Source organism: Plecotus auritus (assembly GCF_963455305.1).
Source record: "Plecotus auritus genome assembly, chromosome: 5".
NCBI classification, from domain to species: domain Eukaryota; kingdom Metazoa; phylum Chordata; class Mammalia; order Chiroptera; family Vespertilionidae; genus Plecotus; species Plecotus auritus.
This window is the reverse complement of record NC_137776.1, coordinates 10103490-10130994: the sequence shown is the minus strand read 5'-3', so window position 1 is coordinate 10130994 and position 27505 is coordinate 10103490. Positions and strand designations below refer to the sequence as shown.

At 47.0% G+C, this 27505-nt stretch overlaps 2 protein-coding genes across 2 annotated transcripts in view; both read right to left on the bottom strand.

Annotated features, from left to right (window-relative positions):
- Positions 1-7912, bottom strand: part of LOC308248109 (aldehyde oxidase 2) — a gene marked incomplete at its 3' end in the record, with an annotated part of 67307 nt that extends 59395 nt beyond the window's left edge. Inside the window, exons 1-6 of the mRNA XM_080668114.1 lie at positions 7883-7912; positions 5278-5338; positions 3217-3310; positions 2143-2251; positions 1653-1779; positions 1364-1425 (exon numbers count right to left, since the gene is read on the bottom strand). Coding sequence (XP_080524240.1) covers positions 1364-1425; positions 1653-1779; positions 2143-2251; positions 3217-3254 — 336 coding nt within the window. The 5' untranslated portion in view covers positions 3255-3310; positions 5278-5338; positions 7883-7912. The remainder of the gene's footprint in view (positions 1-1363; positions 1426-1652; positions 1780-2142; positions 2252-3216; positions 3311-5277; positions 5339-7882) is intronic.
- A 5493-nt stretch (positions 7913-13405) lies between these two features.
- The window catches only part of LOC308248108 (aldehyde oxidase 4-like), a gene marked incomplete at both ends in the record, with an annotated part of 76918 nt that continues 62818 nt past the window's right edge, over positions 13406-27505 (bottom strand). Inside the window, 7 exons of the mRNA XM_080668113.1 lie at positions 13406-13459; positions 15044-15211; positions 17345-17530; positions 19531-19596; positions 21093-21207; positions 21633-21685; positions 22562-22636. Of these exons, the coding sequence (XP_080524239.1) occupies positions 13406-13459; positions 15044-15211; positions 17345-17530; positions 19531-19596; positions 21093-21207; positions 21633-21685; positions 22562-22636 (717 nt within the window). The remainder of the gene's footprint in view (positions 13460-15043; positions 15212-17344; positions 17531-19530; positions 19597-21092; positions 21208-21632; positions 21686-22561; positions 22637-27505) is intronic.

The following is a 27505-nucleotide window of genomic DNA, read 5'->3' as shown; positions in this document are numbered from 1 at the left end:
CTTTGTGCGCACTGGCGCGAGAGGACTTTCAGTCCTCCGCCTTCCCCGGCTCCCGAGTGTCCGCCTGAGAGTCCAGACTCCCCCCACAAGAGCGTGGGTCCCCAGGGGCTCGCCCGGAACAGGGGTTCAGTGCAGTCAGAACTGGGGTTCAGTGCGGTCGGGGGCTCCCTTCCCCCTTCCGCCAGAGAAAGTCAGCCAGGCTCTCAGCCGCCCTTCCTCTCCGCGCGCACAAAGACCCTTTGCCGTACCTCCAATTCTCTGTGAGCTTTTCTCTATCCTTCTAGTTGTAGAATTTTCACTCAGTCAGCTTTCCTGTGGTTCTGGATGGTGTCCGTTCTGTCTTTTAGTTGTAGTTTTGAAATTGTTGTGCGAGGCAGCAGTTTAGGTGTTTACCTATGCCGCCATCTTGGTTTTCTCCCACACTCTGTTTATTCTCTCCAAAAACACCAGTCGTTGGCCATCCTTCAGCCTAGGTGCACACACTGGCTGCTATGATCTGCTCTAGGGAGGTGAACTTGGGAAGCGGCTGTGTCAGGCCTGGGAATGGGGTCAAGACCATACCTGGATCATGGTCTAGAAAAGAGGTGAAGGCTTCAGGTGAACAAGTCACCTTGGACCCATGGCTTCCTGAGAGTGGCTGAAGGAGGACCAGTGAGAGGCCCTTCAAAGTGTGGGGTCCTCCTTGCTTGGGTCGAAGGGTGGTACTGCCCACATCGATCCTGCCCTTAGGAGAGGGCCATCAGGTGTGCCTGGCTGGTCTCCGCGTCAATCTCTATTCACAGTGTCAGCAATAACAGTATTAACTATTTGTTGAGCTCCTTTAAGTGCCAAGCAAGACTTTGCTACACGCTTGGCCATGATTTCTCACCCGATCTTCACAGCAGCCCAGTGAGGTATCCTCATTTTGTTGAGGAAGCTCCCTGTGCTTCTGTGCCTGGGGTGAATTTTGGATTCTGCTCTGCATATTTGACTTCTTTATTTGCTCACACTCTCAGCTGGTCTGGATTCTTGGAATAAAGCTGGCCTCCCTAAAGCCAACTCCATGCCTTTGCCTGTCTCTTTGGGCTCACTACAGCCCTCCTACCTGTCCTGCTCTAATGCTTTGCTTAACTATCATGGGAGATGTCTGCTTAGATCACCTGGTTTCCCTCTGTGGTGTGACATGGGACATCAAAGGAGGTGTAACATTTACCTTGTCCTCAACAAATAGCTAAAACTCCCTTGAGTCAGCTGGAGCTTAACCCACTTTTCTCCTTTATAGTCTGTTTAGATGGTTTTAAAAAGTCAGCTCCTAAGTTCCCAGCCTTGACCAGTGGTCAGTGTCATTCTTACTCTGTAAGGTGTCCCCATGGTCCCTACTCACCATGCAGAAGGTCTTTCCACTCTCGAGAATTGGCCGGTACCCAGTACAGCGGCACAGATTACCTGATAAAATAAGGGGCGTGAGTATCAGTAGGCTTTATTTTTACTGGTTTCTTTGGAAAGTTACAACAAACCCATTCTTCTTTCTGGGGTGAATTGCAGCTACTTTAGAAACAACCAAGGGGGTACTTGAGTGGGGCTGGGGTGACATTGTAGATGGGGTGGAGCAGCTTGAGGCACACTTCCCACCTGGCCTTGGGGGTGGTGAGTATTCTCCGTGTCAAACCTACCTCCCAGGGCTTCCATGAGCTGCTCCTCTGAGGGCTGCGGGTGGTTCCTGAGCAGTGTGTACATGGACATCACCATCCCAGGGGTGCAGAACCCACACTGAGTGCCATGGCTCTTGGCAATCCTCTCCTGCAAGGACACATTTGTCACAGGCCCTGCCTTCCTGTTGCCACCACCTCTCACCAGGCTCCACATCCTGCATCTCCCTTGTCAGGGTAGTAGAGCTCATTCCCTCAGCAGTGCACTTCTCCCCTCCATCAGAGGTGGCCAGTGTCCCCTCTCCTACTCTGCTCCAGGAAGAAGTGACTCAGAAGCCATTTTCTATCACTGTAATCATTTCTCAAGCTCCAATGCCCAGATCTTCCTCATGGGAATTAGCAGCATGCAGCCTCCATTCCCAGAGTGAGAAGAATTCTCCTAGAAGCCCCAGGAAGCACAGTCAATTCAGCATTAAAAAGATCAAGAAGTGAGAATGTTAACATATGCTCTTACCTGCACAGGGTGAAGCTTGGTTTTGATGCTTCCCACACCTTCCACAGTGGTGACAGCAGCTCCATAGAGAGAGCAGATGGGCACCAGGCATGCGGTGACGGAGAAGTGTCTTTGAATGAGAAGTACAAGGAAAATCAAATGGAATAACATGGTCCTGCTTCCTGGGGAACTTGGGGACCAAGAAGGGCAGCAGGACCCCCCCACCCCCCAGGCCTATCATTCATCCTGGGAGATGGGGAACTGGATGGGGGGACAGGTGGAAGAATTTAGAGTCCCCTCTGCTGACTCAGTGCTATCTTCAAGAAGTGGGGATCCTCTAGGGAAAGATGGGCATTCCGAACTTCAGAAAACTTTCCAAGCCCAGACAGACTACCTGGGTCTGGACTCAATGGGAATGGACTTGTGTCACCAGGAGTAGTATTGGACTTCAATAGGTATTCCTTAGGACATTGACCCCATAACAGGCAAAAGGCTCATCTATGCCTTTTACCCATATTCATGAATTTTTTTGCTTGTTAATTTTAACTTCCCTGTATAAGGTCGCTCAACAATGTTGGATGGTTTTGTTCTGAAGGCACTTCTTGGGCCAGTGGATTTGGGAACAGCTGAAGTTCTGGAATCTAGTCCTTAATTTAAGGATGGAATTATGGGTTGGTCCAGCCCAACAGTAGGAAGGGCATTAGTGTCAGCCAAAAAGGGTGGGTTCAAGTCCTTGTTTTATGATTTACTAGTTGCATGACCTTAAACAAGTCACTACATATTGTTGAGCCTTAGTTTCCTCATCTGTAAAATGAGTGGTTGGTCTAAATTGGGGTTTCTTAACTTGGGATGCACAGATGGGCTGTGGGAGGTCCATGATCTTCTGGAAAGTTGTGCAAAATGTTATTAATTAATGCATTTTCTGAGAAGACAGTTCACAGCTGTTATCAGATTTTGGAAGGGTCTAAGATCCAGAGATAGTGAAATCACGAGACTGGGAGGTCCTTGGAGATCTTCCTTAGCTGTGAGATGAGAATGTACAAGCTTGGCAAAGAAACAAACCCTCCCTTAGCCCTGGGTTTCTGGGCAGGATACCTTATCTTCTTGGACACAGGTTCACACTTAGACACCATCACGGTACAGGCGCCGCAGCCTCCTCTGCCGCAGGCGTACTTGGTTCCTGTGAGGCCTACTGGAGGGAGGTGGTCAAGGAAAAGATGCCCAGGTGGGCCTGTGGCCTCCATTATAGTTGCCTTCCTAGGGTGTCGCTAGCAAGGAAAGACGGGGATGCACGTCTGAGAAGGCACTCGCCTCCAGGTCTCAGTAAGGACCACTCCATACCGTGTCAGCTGTGCGACACATTCTACTAACCTCTCCCTGCCTGTTTTCTCATTTGCAAAGAGGGAAAGTGATACCCACGTTATCTTCACATGCTTATCATAAGCAGCTTAGAGGATAGTGGATATAAAAAGTAAAAGTGCCGGGAGCCAATTCCAGCATGTCATAATTACAAGAGTTTTATCAAAAGGTTGATGAAACTTGGGGGCTTAACAAGGGCTGAATCACATATATAATTACCTGTTGGAGTGGCTAAAGGGCACTTCCCCCGAACTTGAATAGGATGATTGTCTGCTGCCAGACAGCTCAGGGCATATCAATCTACATGTTATTGCCTCCTGTTGGCCAAACACCTGAACAGCTGTAGGCTATTCCCCAATCTGACAGTGCTTCTGTACCCTACCCTTTGAAGTGTATTATCTCCACCTTGCCTTAGGACAAATTGTGTCAATAAAAATCAAGGGTCCTGAGACAAGGGGAGTCTTTAGCTCCTTTAGCTGAAGCTCCTCTGATCCCCAATGCCTTTCAAAATTATCTTCCGTCTCTGGACTCCTACTTAATCTATGCACAGCCTTTCCCCAGATTGCTGAACCCTTTGTAATGCTGGAACAAGAACCCCGGCAAAAATCCCTTTGAAAAAGTCTATTTCATTATGGGTACTCTTCTGGGTTCTAATCTCGTAATTGGGAGAGAACTTATTGTGAGCAGGTCAATGTATCACTAGTTTTTGCCCAGTAGTTTGTATTGCATTTGAATGCCAGTGACTGAGCATTTGGAGAAGACCCCCACCCTTATTTTCATAAACCACCTTGAATGTCCTGCTCCTGCTTGGTCCAGGTTCAAGTCCAGGTTTAGGCTTGGCCTCTGCTCCCTCTCTTTTGTCAGCATTCTCCCTAATTATGGTCCATTTCCACAAAATTTAGGGGATTGGGTATACTTAACTAGACTGGGTAAAAAGAGTTTGGAATCACTGACTTTTATTTTTTTTTAAAGCCATAGGGCTTATTCATTTAAATTATCATAACCTTAAATGATTATCAGGGAAATCGTGTGAACCAGTGGAGTGGGCTGGGTGTACCTGGAGAACTCAGGTCCCACTTTCTATAGCATCCTGGGGACAGTCCCTACTTACTTCTAAGCCAGACTGTAGCCACACAGGAATGACTAGCTTCCCATTTTTCATGAGAAGCTAAAAATCTTGTTATTTAAAACCATGGGATTTCCTAATTTTCAAACATTGACAACTAATTAAATCCAGGTGAGCTTTAACCAACACTAGTTTAGGGGCCGATTCCCTCAATTTGCAACTTGTCTTTTTTTTGGCATCCCTGAGTGACCCATCAGACTTATCCGTTAAAATATGTTTGCCATGATGATGACCTAAATTTCAGAATATAAAATGGTGAGGGAAAATCTGCTGTAAGGAAACAGACGTTGATCTTTTTCTATGACACACGTTCTTCCTGAATCTGGAAAACTTGGTTTCTTTCCAGGGCAGGGCACATGAAACACAAGCCTCTATTACATAACTGCCCTCCCAGGACTGGAAGGCCCTTAAAGGAGTAATTAGTGCTGAAGTAAATAGCTTAGCTTCTATTTCAATGCTGTGAGATCAAGACATGAGAAACTCTGGGGAAACTTCATCCTCTGTAAATAGCCCAGTTAACGTAATATCCTTAAAACCATTGCCAAAGCAAAGAAACAGCAAGGGCCAAGGGCTGACTGTTTGGGGATGGAGAGTTTGGTTAGTTCTCATAATCAGAGCAGGCCTGACTTCTAAGGCAAACACAGACACAGCCAAGACTTTGGTCAAAAGGATCCAGTTCTTTCGTAGGAAGGTCAGCAGAGTGACTTCTGGGTCCGCATTTCTCTCTATCACCTGCGTTGAAACCAGAAAAGAGATTATTACGGGGACTGAATCAATGACCCAGTGGAACGTCTGTCGTGGCCAGCTGGATTCAGGGATTGGGCTAAAATATTAAGCCTGATTTCCTCTGCCCCTGCTTTTTAGTGCTCTGATGGCCAACGACCTTCAGGTACATTTACAGAGCAGGAGACTCACCAAGCAAGTGTGGCGACTATGCTCTGTGAGGTGATGAGAGCTGGAAACGCTGCTGTGCAAGGGGCCCTAGGGCAGTGTTCTCCCTGTTCGATCCACTATCTATTTTTGTGGAATTTTCCAACCAAGTCTTTTCTACTCTTGAAATATTTTAACCTGGGAGAGACTTGGATGTTGTGTATGTGCGTATATGTATGTATATATATGCATTCGTGTGTGTGTGTGTGTGTGTGTGTGTGTGTGTGTGTGTGTGTTTAATGAAGGATCCTGGAGGGAAGAAAGCTGGGTAGGAAGAGTTTCTATTCCGGTTCCTCTGAGACACTTCTAGTGGGGAGTCCATTTAGAAACATCAGGGATCTTAAGAGTTGGTGGCAGGAAGGGGTGGCAGAGAGGGCTGCTGTCATCAGGAGAGGCCCCAGGGCATGCCAGTGTGGTGAGTGGTGATGGTGAGTCTTGTGGCCCCAGCTCAGGACCCCAAGTGGCTTTGGTGGAACCCGAGCATCTCTCCCTCTCTCACTTAAAAAGTGGGGGATTTATCCCTAAAAGCCATGGAGGAACCTTGTTTGGTGCTTCTCTCTCATTTGCTTATTTGGGGATATTTCCTTTGACTGTCCTACAAACACCCCCAGCCATTCTCTTGCATCAGAGGAAAGACAGATTCAGCTAATCATGTTAGGATCTTCCCTTCTCCCTGGAAGAAAAACATGACCTAGTGTAGACCTCCAGGAATAAAAACAGCACAGGAAGATGCCTCCAAGTGGAGATATTACAATTCACCTGCTTTCGTGCCTTAGCTGGTTTGGCTCAGTGGACAGAGTACTGGCCTGTGGACTGAAGGGTCAAGGGCACATGCCTGGGTTGCAGGCCCAGTGCCCAGTGGGGAGCATGCAGGAGGCGGCCGATCAATGATTCTCTCTCATCATTGATGTTTCTGTTTCCCTCTCCCTCTCCCTTCCTCTCTGAAATCAACCAAAATGTCTATGTCTATGTCTATGTCTCTATCTATCTATCTATCTATCTATCTATCTATCTATCTATCTATCTCTAAAATAAAATAAAATTCACCTGCTTTCTGGAGCTCTAGGGGGCTCCTGGTCAACAAAAGAAGAAGCCCTCCTCTGCACTTTCCTTCCACCCCAGGTCCTTCAAAAATATCTACTGAGAATGTGGTTGGATAATGTTTTTGTTATCTAGCTGACTCCAACCCCCACCATACACATCTATATTTTCTTCAACTCTCAACTTATTCCCTGTTCTAGTTGCAGCCACTTCGTTTGGGGCTCATGACTCACAGAGGATGTGGAACAGAAAATAGAGGAAGGAGCCTCTGAAGTCTAGGGCAGAGGAACAAGCGAGTAAGGACTCAGCTCATAAGTAATAGTTTTGGAAGAATGTCTGGTGGTTGCTGGCTGGAGATTGGATACAGGATGGAGAGTTAGAAGGGAAATGATGAGAACTTAGAGATTCTATGTTCTGTCTCCTTTCTTGATCCAAGCCCTGGGTTGGGCAGTTGGTGAACATGGCCAAATCCCAATTAGGTTTATGGGACTAGAGAGCTGAGGGGCCCTAAAGGACAGGTAGTGAGACCCAAGAGAAGTCACCTGCCTTGGGAGGTGGCTTAATGGTCCCATTAAGGATCAGAGAGGGACTCAGGAGTGGAGGGGGCCTGGGTACTGAGCGTTGACTGTGTGGATGGATGGTGAGGACTGGAGGGAGGGATGCCAGGGAGAATGACAAAGAGAGACCCTCTCTCCTTGTCATATAGGTTCCTCCTGGAACTTAGCCACAGCCCAGGGAAGGAAGGGACCCAATATGGACTGCAATTACATTTTAATTCTGTATAATAGAGATGCAACAGAAATTAAATAGATAAAGAGAAAAATAAAGGAAGCTCTGTTTCTCCTCCTGAGTTTGAGGATCAACATATGCTACTAGATCAAGTGCTTCCAGTGTATCTGGCTCAGTGCTCAGTGATTTACAAGTTCGAGGGGAGTCCTGATCAGTGAAAGAAACACCTCTCTTTTAATCTTGACAACCGCCGCAGGAAGTGGCTTCTGAGAAGGGTACTCCCGGGCCCAGGGAGGAGAAGTAACTTGCATAAGTTTATACAGTAAATGGCAGAGCTGGATTGGAACCAAGACTGATACCGAGGCACATGCGATTAACCCCAAAGCTTTACTGTCGCCCCACATCCCAGAGGCAGAGCCATGACTGAGTGGGGAACAGGCCAAATTAGTATGGGTTGCAGTCCCTGGCTTCTTGTCCCTGTCTGGAGGGGTCTCAACCCAAATGGGCCACAAAGGCTCCCCTCCAGCTAGTAGTTTCCTGCTGTCTCAAGCCCTGGTCGTAACACCCAACACTTACCTTCCTCCCGTTCACAAAGAAAACCAACTCATCGGATTGCGACAGGCCAAGCATCCCAACTGTAAACAGGTTTCACCTTACAATTCTAGGTGGGTATGCTCTTTGGCACCAGCCACGGGACTGAGCACAAAGGATTCAGGTCCAAGCACTGAAATCCTTCCTTGTGTGGAAGCTGGCAGTTGGAGTCCAGAGAGCAGACTCCTTGGCTTCGTGGCCTTTTAAGTCTAGAGCACCTGTGTGGTCCCGCCTCTTACCTTGTGCCTCACTCTGCCTCCCACCAATCCTGGCTTCAAAGCTTGCTCTGTGCATGGCCCACAACTCTTCTTGCTTACTCTGAGGTTGGAGGGCCTCAGTGTGAAAACCATACACAACCATTTAAGCTTAAACCCACTTTGTACACTGCCTCAGCCCCTGGATGGGTTCCTTCTTCTCAAAGAGAGAGAAGTGGACCTCCCGCTTTTCCCTCCTCTGATCTCATTCTAATTGCAGAAATGTCTCCTTGTAGGAAGTCATATGGACAATTCCAGCCTGTGCCCTAAAGTGGAGGTGTGGGGTGCTGCGTCCACCCAGCCCCTCTTTATCCTTCCTACTTCCTCCCCACCCACAGGATTGGTCCACGGGAAAATAGTGATGTAGTCAAGGCAACCACTTTACAGATAAGTAAAACAGAGGCTCAGATAGGTAAGATCAGTAGCTCAGGACCATGCAGAACATAAGTGGCAAAGTGGGAACTATAACCAAGGTCTCCTGGATTTAAACACTTGTGAGTGTATAGACAGATTCCTTGATCAAAAGAACAATATCATTTTGATCTTTCTGAATATCTCCAGTTACATGTCTGGAGCTAAAATCAAGCAATTCATATTCTTTCAACTGAAGCAATGCCCAGGACTTGGCCTCACATGTGGGTGATGCAGGTAGCTGCTCAAGTAGTTTCAGGAGAGGAGGCAAGACCTCCCTGTCCCCCAGCCCACTTCCTTCATGAGTGTGTGGAGCCCTGGCATGCCATGGTTCGAGTTAACCCTTTGTCTTAAGGCGAACTCACTGTGTGACAGTGCCTCAGGCCAGAGACAACAAATATCTGGCGTCCTCTTGATCTGGCTAACTAAGGAAGATCCTCCTTCCCACTTGGTCAAGATGTGGCTTCAGAATCCTTCCCACTGCAGAGCTAGTCCAGAAACATTCCTAACCAAACGCACTTGGAAGCTGCCAACTTTCTTTGTAATTCAGTGTCTAGGTCCAAGGCCTTCCCATCTTCGTGCACCTGTGGAGATGAGTGTTTACGCACATGTGCACGTGTTTGTGTGTGTGGGGGGGTGTTTCCCATGTGTTATACAGTTGCTGAATAAATCCACAACGGGTATGAGAGAAGTTGGAGATGACAATGTGAATAAGGTAGGGCCTCAGGTCAGATTTTTTTAATCATGCTACTTCTGCTACAAATAGCCCAGTAACTCTCTGAGGCCTGGAACATGAGGACCAAATTCCTAGGCCCAGTGTGTAAAGCCTTCCAAGATCTGTCCCTCTTTCTGGCTTTAGGCCAGCTGTGGGCAAACTATGGCCCACGGGCCGGATCCTGCTGTTCTATCCGGTTCTCTTGCTCTCCCCTCTGCTCCTTTACTTTGAATTTATATTAGTTCACACAAACACTCCATCCATGCTTTTGTTCCGGCCCTCCGGTCCAGTTTAAGAACCCATTGTGGCCCTCGAGTCAAAAAGTTTGCCCACCCCTGCTAGGCCCTTTTGCTCTTCAAAAACTACTACTCTTCTCATCATTCTTCTGCCTCAACTATTCTTCTCCTTGAAACCTTCCACTGGCCTCCCAACACACCTAACAAAACCCCATAAGCTTTCCATGGAGGCCCCTCGGGACTGGCCCTACCCCTTTCTGTGAGCGCATCTTCAACCACTGTCTCTCTTGTTCATAATCTCGGCCACACTGGCCTTTTCCCTGCTTCCTGAAGGTGCTCATTTCTTTCCTGTCCCAAGGCCTTGGTGCAAGTTATATATTCTGCCTTGACTTCTGTTTTCTCAGACTTTGGCATGGCTGGTGCCTTCTTCTTATTTGGGTCTGAGCTCTTCCTTGATCACCCTGTCAGAAGTCGCACCTCCGTCATGCTCTCTTCTACCACCCATTTCATTTTCTCCAGAGCTCTCCTCACGACCAGACGTGGAGTTTTGTTCACCTCATTTGCCTTCTCTACTAGAATGTAAGCAGGGACGTCACTGTATCCCTGGGCCTAGAATGGTGCCCACCACAGAGCACATGCCCAATAAGTATTTGTTGAGTGACTGAAGAGGCCCTTCTGTGTCTGCAAAGGTAACAGGCCTGTTCCTGTCCTGCTGTGATTGCCCGCCCTCCCTCTCTCCTCCCTTTTAACCTACCATCAAAAAGCAGCATCAAACCTCCCTTCTATCCTCTTTTTAATTCAAAAAACAAAAAAAAACAAAAACCACTTGCAAATTCAAACAATCACTTCTTTACTTTTCATTTTAATAAGCCAGGAACCAGGAAACTAGTCTCTTATCTGCCACTAATAGTTGGTTATCTTTTCAATGTTTGTGTCTCATTTTCCCAATTGGGTACTATGCTCCTGGAGGTTAGCAGAGCTACTTGTATCCCCCACAATGGCCAGCATGAACGACAGCTTGTTCTTCGCAGGGGTTAATAAATGCTTGACTGATTATCTAAAAATACTTTAAATGAAGAAGGCACCATTCATTCACTCACTCATTTACCCAGTAGATACTGGGCATCCAGCTTGCACCAGGCAGGAGGCTAAGTGGTAGAGGCACAGTGAAAAACAAGATCAACAAGTGTTCTTCCTCCAAGGAGTTGATGGTTAATAAGAGAGAGAAAATTAACCTGAGATTGAATATTTACCATTGTGAGAGCACAGAACAGGGAGAGGAGCTTTGTTGGGGAAAGGTATCAGGGAAGGCCTGAGGAAGGAACCACTAGGCCTGAAAGATGAGTAGGAGTTGATTCTGTGAGAATTGGGAATGGAGGCGGGGCAGGCGGGGAAGGAGAGAGTGGAGGCAAGCGCCCTTCTTATGGCTGCTTGCACTTCGGGGAGAAGTGATACAGGCATTGTTTTTAAGGATCCACAATCTCCTCACCATCTCACTCTGCCTCTTAAAAGAGGGAAGCAGTGAACATACAGAGCACACGCTTGCCATTTATACAGGCGTAGGGATGCTGCCGACCAAAACCACAGATCATGGTGTGTCCCAATATTTGTAGGAAGGAATCCTCCAGAGCCAACAGAAAATGCAAGTGGGTAATGTAGAACAGCCTCAGGGCTCTAAGTCAGATTATGGTATTAGAGTTATTAAGTATGAAAGCGCTCCGGATTAAGGGAACCAGATATGTTAATTTCTGGGAAATGAAAACTGACCTTGAACGATTTATCAAGAGTGTTTTCAAACTTGTTTCAACCAGGGAAACTTTTGTTTGCATGAAACCTTACTCGGTGTGAACAAATTCAACAGGAAGGTTAGTTGAGTGGGCTGGGGGTGAGGCCTGAAGTCCTGTGGTTTTCTCTCCTTCAGACACCCCAGGGCTCTGGGAACCAACTGGGTCTAAAAATCACTCAGTGCAGAGTGAAGCAAGAGCTGACCGCAGCGCGAAGGCAGGCTGCTGTCTCTGCCAAGGGTTCCTCTCCAATCTTATTTCAGACAATGGAAAAAAACAACCACTGATTTTTTTTTTCTTTAATGAAAAGGCAAGACTGAATTTCTTCACTTTAAATGGATTATTCTAGTGGGTGAATAATAATCCATTTAAAGGATTCAGAGGTTTGTGTATTTATTGTAAGAAAGGTCTCATGAATTAGTTACATCAAAGAACCCTTTTACCCAATGACGGAATTAATATTGGAAATGACACTGCCCTCCCCCGAACCAAAACAAACAAACCTATTTCTGGAAAAAAAACTACAGTAACAAATCCTGCTTGCTGATGTTAGTGGAAAAGTACTGGCCATGCTCCCGTGTCCCTGGTTGTGCTGCTCTCTGCTGTGAACTCTTCAAAAGCTGAAGATGGAGCACAGGTGAGTAGAACAGGAGTGAGTGGGGCACTTTTAGGACCCTTGATGGGTCATTAAATGCCCATGGCCCAGACCCTCCATTCTCAACCTTGTCTACTACGAGGCCTCTCCCCACCCCTCCCAGCTCCAACCGTTCAGTCTGCTGAGCCAGGTGGCAGCTGGGCTTATGGGAAGCTGGGGACCAGTGAGGCCTCGGGCTGTGTGTGTGGGGGTCCTCTCCAGTGCTTGGAATCTGGAGAAGAGGTTGGTCCTTCGGGGTGTGACTGGGGATGGAGAACGTTGGACATTGGTGTGCATAGGTCAGGAGTGCCACATGAGTCACCTAACTCCTTCCTGCCCTGAGTCTGGGTGAGTATGAGGACCAGGCCTGGAGGGTAGACCATCCGGCCAAAGGGGAGTATTTTCAAGCCTTCAGAACTGGAACATCCGTGGGGCCTGCCATCCCTTTCCTCCCTCCCATTTCTCCTTGGGAATGGGACCATGTATCTTATGCCTGTCCCACCATGCATTTCGGAAACACGTAACATGTCTGATATCACAGGTTCACAGTTGGAGAGCAATTTGCCTGCATAGGAGAACATGAATTTGGTGGTGGTGGGGTAGGCATGGAATGCTGCGGACTGAATGTTTGTGTCCTCCCCAAATTCATATGTTAACGCCTAACCCCCAAGGTGATGGTATTAGGAAGTGGGACCTTTGGGAGGTGACTAGCTAATGAGGACAAAACCCTCTTCTATGGGATTAGCACCCTTATAAAGGAGACCCCAGAGAGCTCCTGTGTCCCTTCCAGGACACAGTGAGAAGAAAGCAGTCTGTGAACCAGGAAGTAGGGGCTCATCAGACACCAAATCTGCTGGCACCTTGATCTTGGACTTCCTGGTCTTTAGAACGGTGAGAAATAAATATGTGTGTGTGTGTGTGTGTGTGTGTGTGTGTGTGTGTGTGTGTGTTTGTGTGTGTTTTTTTTAAAATAAATCACCTAGTCTATGGTATTCTATTAAGATAAGACATGGACTAAGACAAAACCCCCATGATGCTGTAGATCTTCAGGATAACGCAAATGAAAAGAAGAATTTTGATTCTTTATTATACCTTTTAGTGAAAATTTGCATCCTAAAACATGATCATGCAGGGACCAAAACTATGGAGAGTAATTAAAAAATGCTAAAATTGCCCTGGTCAGGTGGCTAAGCTGGTTGAAGCATTGTCCCATACATCAAAAAGGTTGTGGGTTCAATTCCAAGTTGGGGCAGGTATGGGAGGAAACTGTTTGATGTTTCTCACATCGATGCTTCTCTCTCTCTATCCCTTCCCCCTCTCTCTAAAAATCAACAAAACATATCCTCGGGTGAGGATTAAAAAATAAAAAAGCTGAAATTATCATTGACATTTGGGAAATACCTTATATATTGCTCTGCTTTAAGAATTTTAAGGGCAATCATAAACTCTTTCATTTTCTAAAGAAAAGATAAAATTAAGAAACATGGATGGACCAAGGTGTAAATGTTGAAGGATCATCTCTGGGAATCTGAAAAAGATAAAATAAAGGTAAATGGTTACTAATACAATGTTGTTATACTGAACAAACAAAACAGAAACAGAGAACAAACTGATGACTGTCAGGTGGAAGGAGGCTTGGGGGCTGGGTGAAAAGGTGAAGGGATTAAGAAGTATAAATTGGCAGTTACAAAATAGTTATGGTGGTGTCAAGTACAATATAGGGAGTATAGTCAATAATATTGTAATAACTGATGTATGGCATCAGTTGGATTTGAGAGGTATGGGGGGATCACTTCATAAGTTATATAAATGTCTAACCACTGTACTGTACTGTACACCTGAAACTAATATAATACTGAATGTCAACTGTAATTGAAAAACAAAAAACAAAAGACGTATTAAATGGGTCAAAGAAGAGAATCTGAAAATCACTGCAGTAAAATAATAGCTGAAATTCAGAGCTGCAAAAATAAAAAAGAGGTCTGAATTCTGCTGGCGTGTCCACCTAGCCTTTGTCTCTGTCCCGCTACCATGCCTGGAGCACAGTCATGACTCCTGGGGAGCAGCCAGCATCCGTGACCAGGAGACCAAAAGCCCCCTCTCAGGACCCGGAGGGTGTGGGGGAAGCAGGACCAGGGAAGCAGCCTGGGTCCTGATGGCATCACTGGACTGCCCTGGGCTCCAGAACTTCCTTTTGTTTCAGAAAAAGAAATTTCTTTTCTGTTTGTTATATGAAAAATGTTGTAATTCAGAAGAAAAATTGTTTGTTTTTTAAAAAAAGAACAAGTCAGTATCCATTTTATTCTCACCAAAATCTTATAATGTTCACATTTCTTTCAAACCTTGAGTCATAAATCTCCTCATTCTCATAATGTTTGGGGATAAAATGCATCTTAAAGCCAGAAGCCCTGTAATGTCAAAGGCCTAAACTGCAGTCTAATGTTATACCAGACTCATTTAGGGCTGCAGTAAGCAGTTGACTACAGAAATAGTCTCTGATAGTTCTAGATGTATTTTCAGCAGCTGAAAAATGAAACTGTGTTCTTTTAACATGTGCCCAGTGACTTGATGTTTTCATTAAAATTTTTTTATTAGTTTGCTTGAAAGATACTTTCCGAATAATTGACCAGATCAGATATCTATTTAATCTAATTTGGTTATTGAGGCAATTCAAATACCACATCAACTGCATTCTGACCAAATGTTTAAAGAAATAACCTACCATGCCCATTTGCTATTTTTAAAAAATTTATCTTTATTGTTGAAAGTATTACAGATGTCCCCCTCCCCCCCCCTTTTTTTTGAAATCAAGGAAGAAATAAAAACCTCCTGGAAACAAAGGAAAATATATACCATTTGCTATCAGCACTGACTCAATTGAGTGTGCTTTTCTTTGGGTCTGGAAACAATGAAACATCATTTTAAGAGGTTCACTCACTTTGCAGGCAGCTGCTTTGGAGCATCTAGGGAGCAGCAAGTGGAGGAAAAAAGAGAATTTCCATTGGAAAAGACTAACCAGCCCTAGAATTCGTAACAGATACCAAATTCATACTGAGACCCTGAAAGCCATGGAAAAGGGATCCCAGCAGGGGCCTCTCCTCGCCACCCTTACCATGTCAGTGAACTGATCCACACAAGCCATCCGAATCTCCTCAGGCGTCGCTGGGCTGTTTAGGGTGAAGGTGTTGGCCAACCCCCTCTCTCTTCGGGCAGCAGCCACTGCATCGTATATGGCGAAGAACACGGAGGTTCCCATGAACATTCCAGCCTCACCCAATCCCTGAGAAGGAGGGCAGAAGGCCGTCAGGAAGGCATGGCTCCTTCAGGATTACTAGTTGGTGTGGACACACACACAAGCACTCGCACACTCTCATGCACACGCATTTCCTCTGGCTTTATAACCCTCAGAGTGGGGTGCATCTGAATTGCCAGAACCCATACCCCCATGCCGATTGGTGTGTGGGGTGTAGTCAATGAAAATGCCCCAGGACATCAGGGTAGCAGGGCAGCTAAAAACACCTGTTTTCCTGCCCAGGTCAAGAAGACCAGGAGCCCTTGGTGCCCTCTAGAGTACTTTAATTTGGCCTCTAGACCAGAGATTTCCACCCGGTGTGTTGTGGCTGAAAATTGCTGCTCTAGGCCAGTGATTGGCAAACTCATTAGTCAACAGAGCCAAATATCAACAGTACAACGATTGACATTTCTTTTGGGAGCCAAATTTTTTAAACTTAAACTTCTTCTAACGCCACTTCTTCAAAATAGACTCGCCCAGGCTGTGGTATTTTGTGGAAGAGCCACACTCAAGGGGCCAAAGAGCCGCATGTGGCTTGCGGCTCTAAGCCATTTGTGTTTAATTCAAACCCTCAGCAAAAGAACCACAATCTTTGTAGCTGAGCTTGAAAGAAAGTGAGGTGTTGCCTCTGAAGAGTGGACGTTGAAATTCTCTTTGTGCTCACTTCCCTGGCGAGTGCTGGATGATTTTGAATGAACAGTGTGAGGGCATTATATTTTGAATAATCCTCCTTTGCTTCTTGTACTCTTTTTCCTTTCTTCAAAGGAGTCTGGTCCTTGGTCTGTGTCCAGGGCCTTAGTAGAGAGATGGGACAAAGGGCCCAAAGCAGATAAAGACTACCCCAGGCTGTGGTTTTTACTCTGAGGCAAATGTGGAGGAAAAGGTGGAACTGGCAAAAGAAGGGGCTTCCTGTGAGGTGAGGAGGAGGGGCGAGAGCTGAGAGGTCCTGTGCCCTATTTGGAGCACAACTGGCAGGGAGGGGCTAGACCCCAAGAGGCAGGGTTGTGTCAGGACAGTCTTTAGAGATATCCCTGGCCAAGTCTGGTGCAGAAGTGGATAGAGGGCCTATTCATATAGAAAGTCTCATCTTCCTCCCAACTCTGACCTACTCCTGAGAAACAGAGGTAGTTTCCTGAAAACCCGAGGTTGAAGTTGCCATGAGTCTGGCCAGATGTGGGCTCAGGATGGCACTTAAGTTGGAGAAGGTGTGCTTTTGTACATGTGTTGGACAATCTTTGCTGCAAGGCTACATGGGTCAGTTAGACCCCACTGCGTGGAGCATGTGTGTCAACACCTCTTATATCAGTGGCTATTAATAACTCAGACAAATCACCCTCAGTGAGAAACTTGTTTGAAAGCCCTTTCTGACTTGGGGAGAGGGTGGGCAGAGGCATTGTGAGGAAGAAAGAACTGAGTCTGGAGGACATGTGGGAAGGGTGCAGAAAAGAAGGCTCTGGGCTGGGGAAATTGGCCTACAACTTCAGCTTTACCTCCCAGTGGCACTTAGCCTCATGAACCAAGATGTTTGACTTCTTGTTTTATTTAAATATATTTCATGATCTCTCTCAAGAATGAAGACTCCACTTGGGGTTCTGAAGGCAGTGAATACACTCTGCCATGAGTTTGCTCTCCCCTCCCCCATTTCCCTCTGGGACCTGCAATTCCAAGAAGAAAGCAAATTCAGCAGACTGTTTCATTATTTCTTGAAGGAGCAGGTTATTATGGGCTGAACGGTGCTCCTCTCCAATTTACATGTTGAAGTCCTAACCGCTAGTACTCAATATGTGACTGTAATTGGAGATAAGGTCTTTAGAGAGGTAATTTAGTTAAAATGAGGTCTTTAGGGTGTGCTTTTAAGAAAAAGAAATTAGGACGAGAGAGAGAGAGAGAGAGAGAGAGAGAGAGATCCGATATATGTGCCATATAGAAAGATGATCATGTGAGGACACAATGAGAATGGACATCTGCAAGCCAAAGAGAAATCTCCGAATAAATTAAGCCTTGATCTCACACTTCCAGCCTCCAGAACTGTGAGTGAATATATCTCTGTTGCTTAAGCCACCCCAACTGGTATTTTGTTATGGCAGCGCTGGCAAACGAATAGAGGTGTTGAGTTCTTACCTTGGATGAGTAAATGGCTATGGGATTTCGGGACCGCACCAAAGTAACATAGAACTCTTCTGGTATTTCTGTGACGGTGGGGATTTTGTAGTCATCAGGACCCCGAGAATAAAGCACACCTTCTGGGGAGTATTTCAGTTCCTCTATGGTATATAATCCCATGCCTTGGATAAATGCTCCTTCAATCTACAGGCAAAAATGTCACAGTTTATAAGCATATGATGTTGGTTGAAAATACATCCCAATGTGATTGCAAATGGAGCTCTGAACCATAGTAAGTCATTCTTGAAAGCATTGCAGTGAACTTACAAAGGGTCTTTCAGCATCTGCTGCTTGCCATCCTGCCTGGCCCCAGCATTATCTCTTCTTGCCCAGGTACCTCACATTCCAGGGACTCAGCACTCGTCAAGTTCTGGGGGATTCTCCAAGCCCACCAGATTCATTCAACCCTCCAATTCTTGGTAAGGGCAGTTTCTCTCTTTACTGCTCCCCACCTCAGCTTGTCCACTTGGCAAACTCCTATTTCTCTCCTCTCTCTCTCTCTCTCTCTCTCTCTCTCTCTCTCTCTCTCTCCACTCGGTCTCTCACTGGTTTACAAGCATTATGAGGTTTGGCCTTCTTGTGTTCTGTTCTTAGCATAGTGCCTGGTACATACATTCTCAAAAAATGTTCATTGAATTATATGAAAAAGAAGCTAACGTTAAAGGAATGTGAACGAAGTAAATGTAAATGGAACTGGGGCACTATATTTATTATACTATCTGGATTTTTTTGCTTCCTTTTATAAATTATGATGGAGAGTAGATCAGACTTAAACAAGGTGGGTTGAAAGAATATTTTAATTAAATTAAATATGTTTTATTAAAAGCCATTTGAGTTCTACTTACAAACTACTATGCTTTGAGGAAAAAGGGTTTACAGTCCCCTTTAAAGGGGATATCTGCCTCAAGGTTAAAAAATTGAAGGAGAGTTACATGTTGCATTTATTTAAATTTAAAATTACAGAATAAAGTAAACAAATTTAAATGCTAAATTTGGATATTTCCAAATGCTTGCCCCTAAAGGAAAAGATTAAAGTCCAAGAGTTCCAGTCTAACACATTTCTGGTTTTTTCTTTCCTTTCCCAATGGGACAAATGTATGGTTTTTCTGATCATAACATTTCCCTTTTGGCCTTTGCTTAAGCAATAAAGAGGCAGGAACAAGCTGGTAGGAGCAGATAGGAAGGCGAAGGAGAGGTGGGGCCTGAGGCCAGCTGTGGGTGTCAAACTTTACAGACTTAGGATGAATTTCAGGTGCAGGTTAAATGGGCAGATTACACATCCCCACCCAGCAAATTTTTGATGGAGAAGTAGGTCTGGGTGGGCACAGGGACCCACATTTCCAATAAACATGGTAGGTGCTTTCGTTGCTGAGTCAGAGGCCGCACTTTGAGAAACACTGAGGGACCAATTAAATTGCCCCTCAGCCCATTGGCCAATCTCAGTCAGCCAGCTCCTTAGGAGTCAGGAAGGCAGGAAGCTGTTGGCAGATGAAACCACATGTCTGTCTATTGGATTTGAAGCCAAATGCTCAACCTGTCCAGCTACTCAGGTCTAAACTGGGGCCTGGTTGGCAGGTTGGGGGTGCACTGATGTGGCTGGCCTGTTGGCCCCACTTTGAGTAACAAGGCTACAGGGGGGAAGCAAAGCTACACCAACAGCAGGAAAGGCTTTAACTTAAAGCTTAAAAAGATTTTGGGTGTGTTAATTTACTTACTTGTGAGATATAAATCAGAAATTCAGCCAGAGAGAAATTGTTTTTAAGCATTTCTTTTCCCCTTATATTTCTCTAAATTGTTCAGTCTACTTAAATTCAATGTGTATATGAATATGAATGGGGCTTTATTATTATGCACTTATATAATATCCCCTAGTTATAAACATTAATATTTGTTGAATAAAAATTAGAAGGCATGGAGAATTATAAAGCAGGATAAATCACACATATTTCTGCCACATAAAGACAACCACTGCTAACTTTTACTTGAATTTTCTTTCAATTTTTTTAATCTATTTGTGTGTGTGCAATATATGACATATATTGCAGAGTACTTGTAGTAGGTATAAGCATTTGGAGAACTCTGGGAAATAACGTTCTGAATGGAATTGACCCAAAGACCCCACGGGGCGGTCTGGTGCCACGCACCTGCCCGATGTCCAGGGCTGGGTTTATGCTGAAAGCGGCGTCCATGAAGATGTCCGTCCTAAGGAGCTGTGCCAAGAGAACATGCAGAATGGAAAAGATTATTTAAAAACTAGAGGCCCAGTGCACGAAATTCATGCATGGGGGTGGTGGGGGGGTGTCCCTCAGCCCAGCCTGCACCCTCTCCAATCTGGGACATCCTTCTCACAATCTAGGACTGCTGACTCCCAACTGCTTACCTGCCTGCCTTCCTGATTGCCCCTAAACACTTCTGCCTGCCAGCCTGATCACCCCCTAACCACTCCCCTGCCAGCCTGATTGATGCCTAACAGCTCCCCTGCCAGCCCGATTGCCCCTAACTGCCCTCCCCTGCCAGCCTGGTCACCCTTAACTGCCTTCCCCTGCTGGCCTGGTCCCCTCTAACTGCCCTCCCCTGCAGGCCTGGTCCCCCCCAACTGCCCTCCCCTGCTGACCCTGTCACCCCTAACTGCCCTCCCCTGCCAGCCCAGTCACCCCCAACTGCCCTCCCTTGCAGGCCTGGTTCCCCCCAACTGCTCTCCCCTGCAGGCTTGGGTCCCCCCCACAACTGCCCTACACTGCAGACCTGGTCCCCCCCAACTGCCCTCCCCTGCAGGCCTGGGTCCTCCCCAACTGCCCTTCCCTGCAGGCCCAGTCGCCCCCAACTTCCTTCCCCTGCAGGCCTGGTTAGCCCCAACTTCCTTCCCCTGCATGCCTGGTCCACCCCAACTGCCCTCCCCTGCAGGTCTGGGTTCCCCTCCCCCCCCAACTGCCCTTCCCTGCAGGCTTGGTTGCCCTCAACTTCCCTCCTCTGCCAGCCTCGTCACCCCTAACTGCCCTCCCCTGCAGGCTTGATCGCCCCCAACTGCTCTCCCTTGCAGGCCTGGTCCCTCCCAACTGCCCTCCACTGCTGGTCATCTTGTGGTGGCCATCTTGTGTCCACATGGGGGGAGCCATCTTGTGTGTTGGAGTGACAGTCAATTTGCATATTACTCTTTTATTAGATAGGTGCACGGGTGGTGGCCGGCTGGTTTGCCCTGAAGCGTGTCCCGGATCAGGGTGGGGGTTCCCTTGGGGCATGGGGCGGCCTGGGCGAGGGGCCTGTGGTGGTTTGCATGCCAGCCACGCCCCCCAGCAGTCCAAGCATAGGCCAGGGCCAGCTGGAAGCAGGTATCTAGGATTTATTTTATCTTCTATAATTGAAACTTTGTAGCTTTGAGCAGAGGCCAGGGCAGACCAGGGTGGACGGGAAGCTTGGCTTCCTCCGTCGCTGAGGGCAACCCAAGCCTCCTGCTTGCTCCAGCTCCGTGGCGGCCGCCATCTTAGTTGGGTTAATTTGCATACTCGTTCTGATTGGGTGGTGGGTGTAGCAGAGTGATGGTCAATTTGCATGTTTCTCTTTTATTAGTGTAGATAGATCTTCACTACAACTATCTACTGGTCCCCGGTTCCCCACGGGCAGGGTCAGGGTGATTATTATCCACACATAGAAAATGTGTCCATAGAAACACTCTGTGAAGGTGGGGAACACCCACCCCCCTCTCTACCTTGTGAGCCCCAGTCAGACAGTCGACTTCCACCTCAGAACAGGTTGCTCCATAAACAAAATATGGGAAAGGCTCCCCTTCCTCCTTCTCCCAGTCCATATAGGTCTGGTAGCCTCTGCGAAGAGAAACCCGAGGGAAAGAAAGGCTCCTTCCCCCCTTGTGGTCTGATCCTGGGTGGCGCTCTGGGTCCTGGAGATGAACAGAGCTCTCACCCCAGCACCGAAGGCCTCTCTGACCTTCTCCTCCTCCTCCAAGGGTCCCAGCCCAGACACAGGAAGAAGGCCCATTGGTGTCTGAGCCCTACTTTCCACCATGCAGCTACTGTGCTAGGTCACAGGGGTGTCCCTTCTGGCTGAGAAACCGCTGAGGCGCCAAGGGTCCCTGGCCTCCCCGAGCTCTCCTCCCACATCCCCCGGCCCACGACTGAAGGGCTGACACCAGGCACAGCTGAGCACCAGCAATTAGCAGGTATCTGTTCATGAGGAGCCCACGCCATCCCTGACTAAGTGTCATCTAAACCAACGTAAAAGCATCCTTTACTTGTAATATCCTGTAGTGGACAGGCTGATGGTTTCTTCGTAGGCTTTCGCAATCTGAAAGGGATGATTGACACAAAGAAATGTAAGTGCGGGGACAGCAGTGAAATTCCGTGCTGGGCTTGCCTCCTCTGTGTGCAGCACCCTGTGCGCCTTCACCCCGAGCGAGACTGAGGCTGCGTATACGCACAGGCCGTGCTTCCCAAGGGTGCTGCCTATGGCAGCTCGAGCTGCGCCCTGGGACCCTGTAGAGCCGCACAGTGTAAAGTTTATTATTTTGTCATCCTTTTTGGCGTTTTAAATTAGAGAGAGGGAGAGACTAGACCTTATTCATATGCAATAGGCATATACACAGGTAGGTGTATCTGTACATACACATATACAAACACATGTGTACATAAGTGTCTCTGTGTGCATGTATGTATCTATGTAGTATGTGTGTATGTATTTTTACCCAGCTTTTTTCCATGTAATTTGATTGGCTGTCTCAGTATATTACATCACCTTCCCTGCCAGAGTAAACTGGGTAGAGCTGGAAATAATAATAATGATGAGAATTGTAATAATTATTATTAAAAACAGAGTAACCTTTTGCTAATAGAGATTGCTGCTGTGATCTCCATTGCTCTAGGGGGAAACCCAGGCCCTGAGGCTGGACGGAGCCTGCGCCCAGAGGGGCAGTGACAGCGCAGGGCGCCGCGCCACGTGTGTTCCACGGCAGAGCTAGGCCGCTGTCACCCGGGGAGAAACGAGGCTCTTCAGTGAAGCCACGGGATGGACACAGACTCCCTCTGACTCTCAGAAAAGCAGAAGCGAGTGCTAGTAAATGCTTTGCTTCTTGCGTGGGCACCACCAACCAGCCACGTGCTGAGGGCTTTACCTACCTATCCGGATGCATTTGCCTTCTCTGGCAGGATAAGGCAGACCACTCACCCAGTCCTTCCAGCTTCCCTCCGGGTTTTTCCTGATGACTGGCTGGAGACGGGCCATGAGAATTTGGCAAGCATTCTATAAATAAGTATAAGCCAGGCAGAGAAAGATAAATATCACATGATCTCACTCATTTATGGAATATAATGAACAACATAAACTGATGAACAAAAACAGGTCCAGAGACAGAGAAACATCGATCAGACCATCAAACCTCAGAGGGAAGGTAGGGGAGGGTGGGGGTAAGGGAGAGAGATCAACCAAAGGACTTGTATGCATGCATATAAGCATAACCAATGGACACAGACACCAGGGGGGTGAGGGCATGAGTGGGGGGTAGGGGGGCAATGGGGGAATAAGGACACATATGTAATAACTTAATTAATAAAGAAATTTAAAAAAATAAGTATTTGAAATGACATGGGAAATGAAAGGCACAGGGAGTAGCAAAATATTCAATATTTAAATCAATTCAAACGTAGATGCCAGTTTGTAAACTGCTTCCTAGTCCTTCAGGCGGAATTTCTCAAACTTGAACAATGTATGGAACCCCTTTGAAAGAAACAAATATTCTTGTGGATCCTGCAGTGTTAAAATTATTTTTTACTAGAGGCCCGGTGCACGAAATTTGTGCATGGAGGGGGGATGGTGTCCCTCAGCCCAGCCTGCACCCTCTCCAATCTGGGACCCCTCCTGGACTGCTGGCTCCCAACTGCTTGCCTGCTTGCTTTCCTGATTGCCCCTAACCACTTCGGCCTGCCAGCCTGAATACCCCCTAACCACTCCCCTGCCAGCCTGATTGATGCCTAACTGCTCCCCTGCCAGCCTGGTTGCCCCTAACTGCCCTCCCCTGCAGGCCTGGTACCCCCCAACTGCTCTCCCCTGGAGGCCTGGGTCCCCCCCAACTGCCCTTCCCTGCAGACCCAGTCACCCCCAACTTCCCTCCTCTGCCGGTCAGGTCACCCCTAACTGCCCTCCCCAGCAGGATTGATTGCCCCCAACTGCCCTCCCTTGCAGGCCTGGTCCCTCCCAACTGCCCTCCCCTGCTGGCCATCTTGTGGTGGCCATCTTGTGTCCACATGGGGGCAGGATCTTTGACCACATGGAGGCAGCCATCTTGTGTGTTGGAGTGATGGTCAATCTGCATATTACTCTTTTATTAGATAGGATAGAGGCCTGGTGCATGTGTGGGGGTGCTGGAAACCAATCATTGTCTCACTAATAGAAAGAGGCTGGTCAACCTTGAAGCTCTGAAAGGTCAGAGCCAACCACTCCCTATCTAATTGAGACAATGGTAACTGAGGAAACTTCCCCATCTTGTAATCATGTAAATCCTTACTGATATGATAATGCACTTATTACCTGCTTAAGGGCTATGGGTGTTTCCCAAAGCTGCTTAAGGGTAATGGGTGTATCCCATAGCCTCAATAAAAGGGATAGCAAGGCCAGAGCCTAGCGGTAGTCCTCCCACTAGAGGTGGGCTCCCGCCTGGCCCCCCATTTTCCCAAATTAATACTTTTCCAAGTCTCTTTTCATTTGTGTGCGGCCTTCTCCAGAACCTGAACCCTGAACTGGAACCCTGAAACACGCGGGACGTGAAAGGGGTTCCCACATGGGGGCCAGCTGGTTTGCCTTGAAGGGTGTCCCGGATCAGGGTGGGGGTTCCCTTGGTGTGTGGGGTGGCCTGGGCGAGGGGCCTGTGGTGGCTTGCAGGCTGGCCATGCCCCCTGGCGACCCAAGCTGAGGCCCTGGTATCTGGGATTTATTTATCTTCTACAATTGAAACTTTGTAGCATTGAGTGGAGGCCTGGGCTGGCAAGGGCAGGTGGAAAGCTTGGCTTCCTCCATTGCCAGGGAAACCCAAGCCTCCCTCTTGCTCTCTGTGGCTGCAAGCCATCTTGGTTGGGTTTATTTGCATATTCCCTCCTGATTGGCTGGTGGGCATGGCTGGTGGGCATGGCTTGTGGGTGTAGCGGAGTTACGGTCAATTAGATAGGATTATCATGTTGTTTAAATACATGCTAACATAAAGCTAGGTAGAGCCGCCTTAGGGTTATAGCTCTTTTATGACTACAAAGCAAAAACCAAAATGACAAAGTGTGCAGACTAATCTACTAGTATATACCAATGAAATGTGAAATGACATTAATTTAGTTGATGGATAATGTTTTCCTGAAGCTGAACTGCTGCTTGGAAGGTGGAAAAAGTCTCAACTTGCTACAGGACATGTACTTCGCCGGCTGCGAGTTTGACATACTTGCTCTAGTTCACAGATCAGTGCTCAACCACTGAACCACATGGGCTGGGCTTTGGCTTCCTCTCTTAATTTGAAAACAAATCTGCTTTCACATGTGCCTTTAACGTATTCTTCTCAGACTCAGAATACCCCTCAGGCCCTCTATTGGTTTCTGTTCCTTCTGTTCTGTTCTTTCTGTTTCCCTTCTCTGGGAAATGGTCTCTGGCTTCTTATGCATTCAGGAGATCCCTGCATTCATAAATCTATCTTTGCTGGTTCATTCAGTCTTCAATCACTGACTTCATTACAAATGCATGCCTTCCAAAAGAGTAATACACCCAAGGCAAACCCAAGTCACACAGTTCCTGCCTGTTCAAATATCAGATGGCCTTCCTCTTGTGACCTGACCATACATTCTTGCGCATAACTTTATGCCCAACAGTCTAATGCTCCGCTAAGGTAAGTTTTCCCTTGAACAGAGTGAGGTATAGCAGAGACCGTTTGTCATTCTTTTGTGACATCTGAATTCCTTTTTGTGTGTGGAGAGTTTTTTCACCATATATTTCTTTCTTTTTTTTTTTAATGTATACACATTTTTGTAGTATGTTTATTAACAGATTTGATGAACTGGCATTTGAGATAAATAAGATTAATGCTGAACACACATATGACCAAATGTATCCTAACTTATACAAAAATAGGAAATCAAGTAAGCCCCCTTCCCGAAGGGACAGGTGAACACTCCATCCCCAACACAGGCCCCACTAAGCATAGTACAAAAAAGTTGACTGCTGCGTGCCTTCCCACCATGATCAGGCCACAGGCTTAGTAAGAAGATTGCATGCACATAGGACTATTCTCTGCTAAGTGGAGTTTCCTGGCTCAGTCCAAACAGATGGATGATGTTCAGTGGACAAGAAAGAATATGCAGATTTTGGATGACTTGGAGATGGTTGTGAGGTGGTTTGGTTAAGAAGATCACCATATATTTCTTAGTAGAGTCATCTGCCCCTATTGGAGCTCAAAGCGCCAGATACAAAGTTTTCTGGCTTTCTTTGCATTAGAGAAGATTTCAATATACACAAAGTGGAGAGAATAGTACAATATTTCCTCTCAGACCACTTTCCCAGTTTTAACAATGAGTATTTATACCCCAACCTCACCCCAGTGACCTAACATTTTCATCCACCTCCCTCCCCTTGGCTCCCTCTGCTCCAACCATGCTGACCCTTGCAGCTCCTCAAGCACAATAAGTGAGCTCCTTCTGCTCCAAGTCCCTACACGGAGGGCTCCTGTCCCTGCTGCCTTCAGCCCAGGCTCAAGGGTCACCAGCCAGTGCCTAGCCTGGTTTCCTGGCTGCCCAAGGTCGCCCTGACACTTGCACTCTCTCTTTCCATAACTTCCTTTATTTCGATTCATGACACTTGCCATTATGTTTCCTTCTTTTTATTCTATTTTCTTTATTTATTATTACCTAATACTTTATTATTCATTATCTGACTAATTTTAGGCTAAGGACTCAAAAGGACGAGACTGGCGCAATAGCTGACAAATAGCCCCTTAATCCAAATGGGGGTGCTCTCCCTCCTAAGCAGGTCTTGCAGAGAAAGTGGCCACAGACTGTTCCTCACCCGCCTCATCAGTGGTATCAAAGGGTTGGAGCTGAAGAGGCTGGAAGGGTGGAGTGAGGGACAGGATTGCACTGCAGCAGGTTGGTGTGCTGGGATCTCCATCTTCTCAGGATGGAGTGGCAGGAAGGGCTTTCTCCATCGCAAACCCAGCGAGAGACACTCCACAGCCACTCAACGGGCTTGATGCGTGCCCTCTAGAGTTGGGGGCCTGCAGATCCATGTCTACTGCTGCACACGAGCCTCTGGGTGAAAGGCAGCCCGCAGCAGCCCTGGGAAGTCCCGGGCCATTTCTGGGGGAGATGCTGTACTCCGCCTCCCTGCATGGCCTTCAAAGGGACATGCGTCAGGGTGGAACCTGTGGTGTGGGTGCTGCCTGGGGTAAATTTTTTCTATTTTATTGAATTCTCTATATTTAACCATTCCAGTTTAAGAAAACATGATGAAGACAAAACCAAAATGGAATTAGTTTTCCCTACTTACTGCTTTCGTTGCTTTGTGGTATTTAATAGGTAGCTTATCTCTATTTCGGTAGCCATCAATGTACTAATGCTTATTGATTTACTTAATCCATTAAGTCTTGCATTTAACTTGGATTTATTCAAGATTTTTTCTACAAGTCATTTTTCTTCTCTAGCCATTTCCTACACTTTACTCCCATAGAAATGACTTGGGATTTAAAAAGGATTCTGGGGTTCTGAACAGATTCACCTTCCTCACGGACAGGCAGTCTATTTACATCAAGGTTGGAGCCACTGTTGTCTTTGCAGCCAACGAGGCCTCAGCTTTCGCCATATGTTCCCTCTGAAAGTCTAAAGTGATCGCTGACAGAGAACCTGGAGCCTCGCGACCCTTAGTGAGCCTCTGAAACGCTTGGTAATCAACCTACCAGGGAGCCCGTTGAAGAGCTGCAGGCGGTCTGAAGGGCGACCAGGTGACAAGTTGTCACTCCTTTCCTTCTAGCTCTCCGCATTTTCTGGACACAGCTCTGCCCAAACTAGACTATGGAAGCCAGTGTGTGGAAAGGCTCCCTTCTGAGACTTCCTAGATTTTTAGACTTCAGATAAAGAACTTTATTTTGTC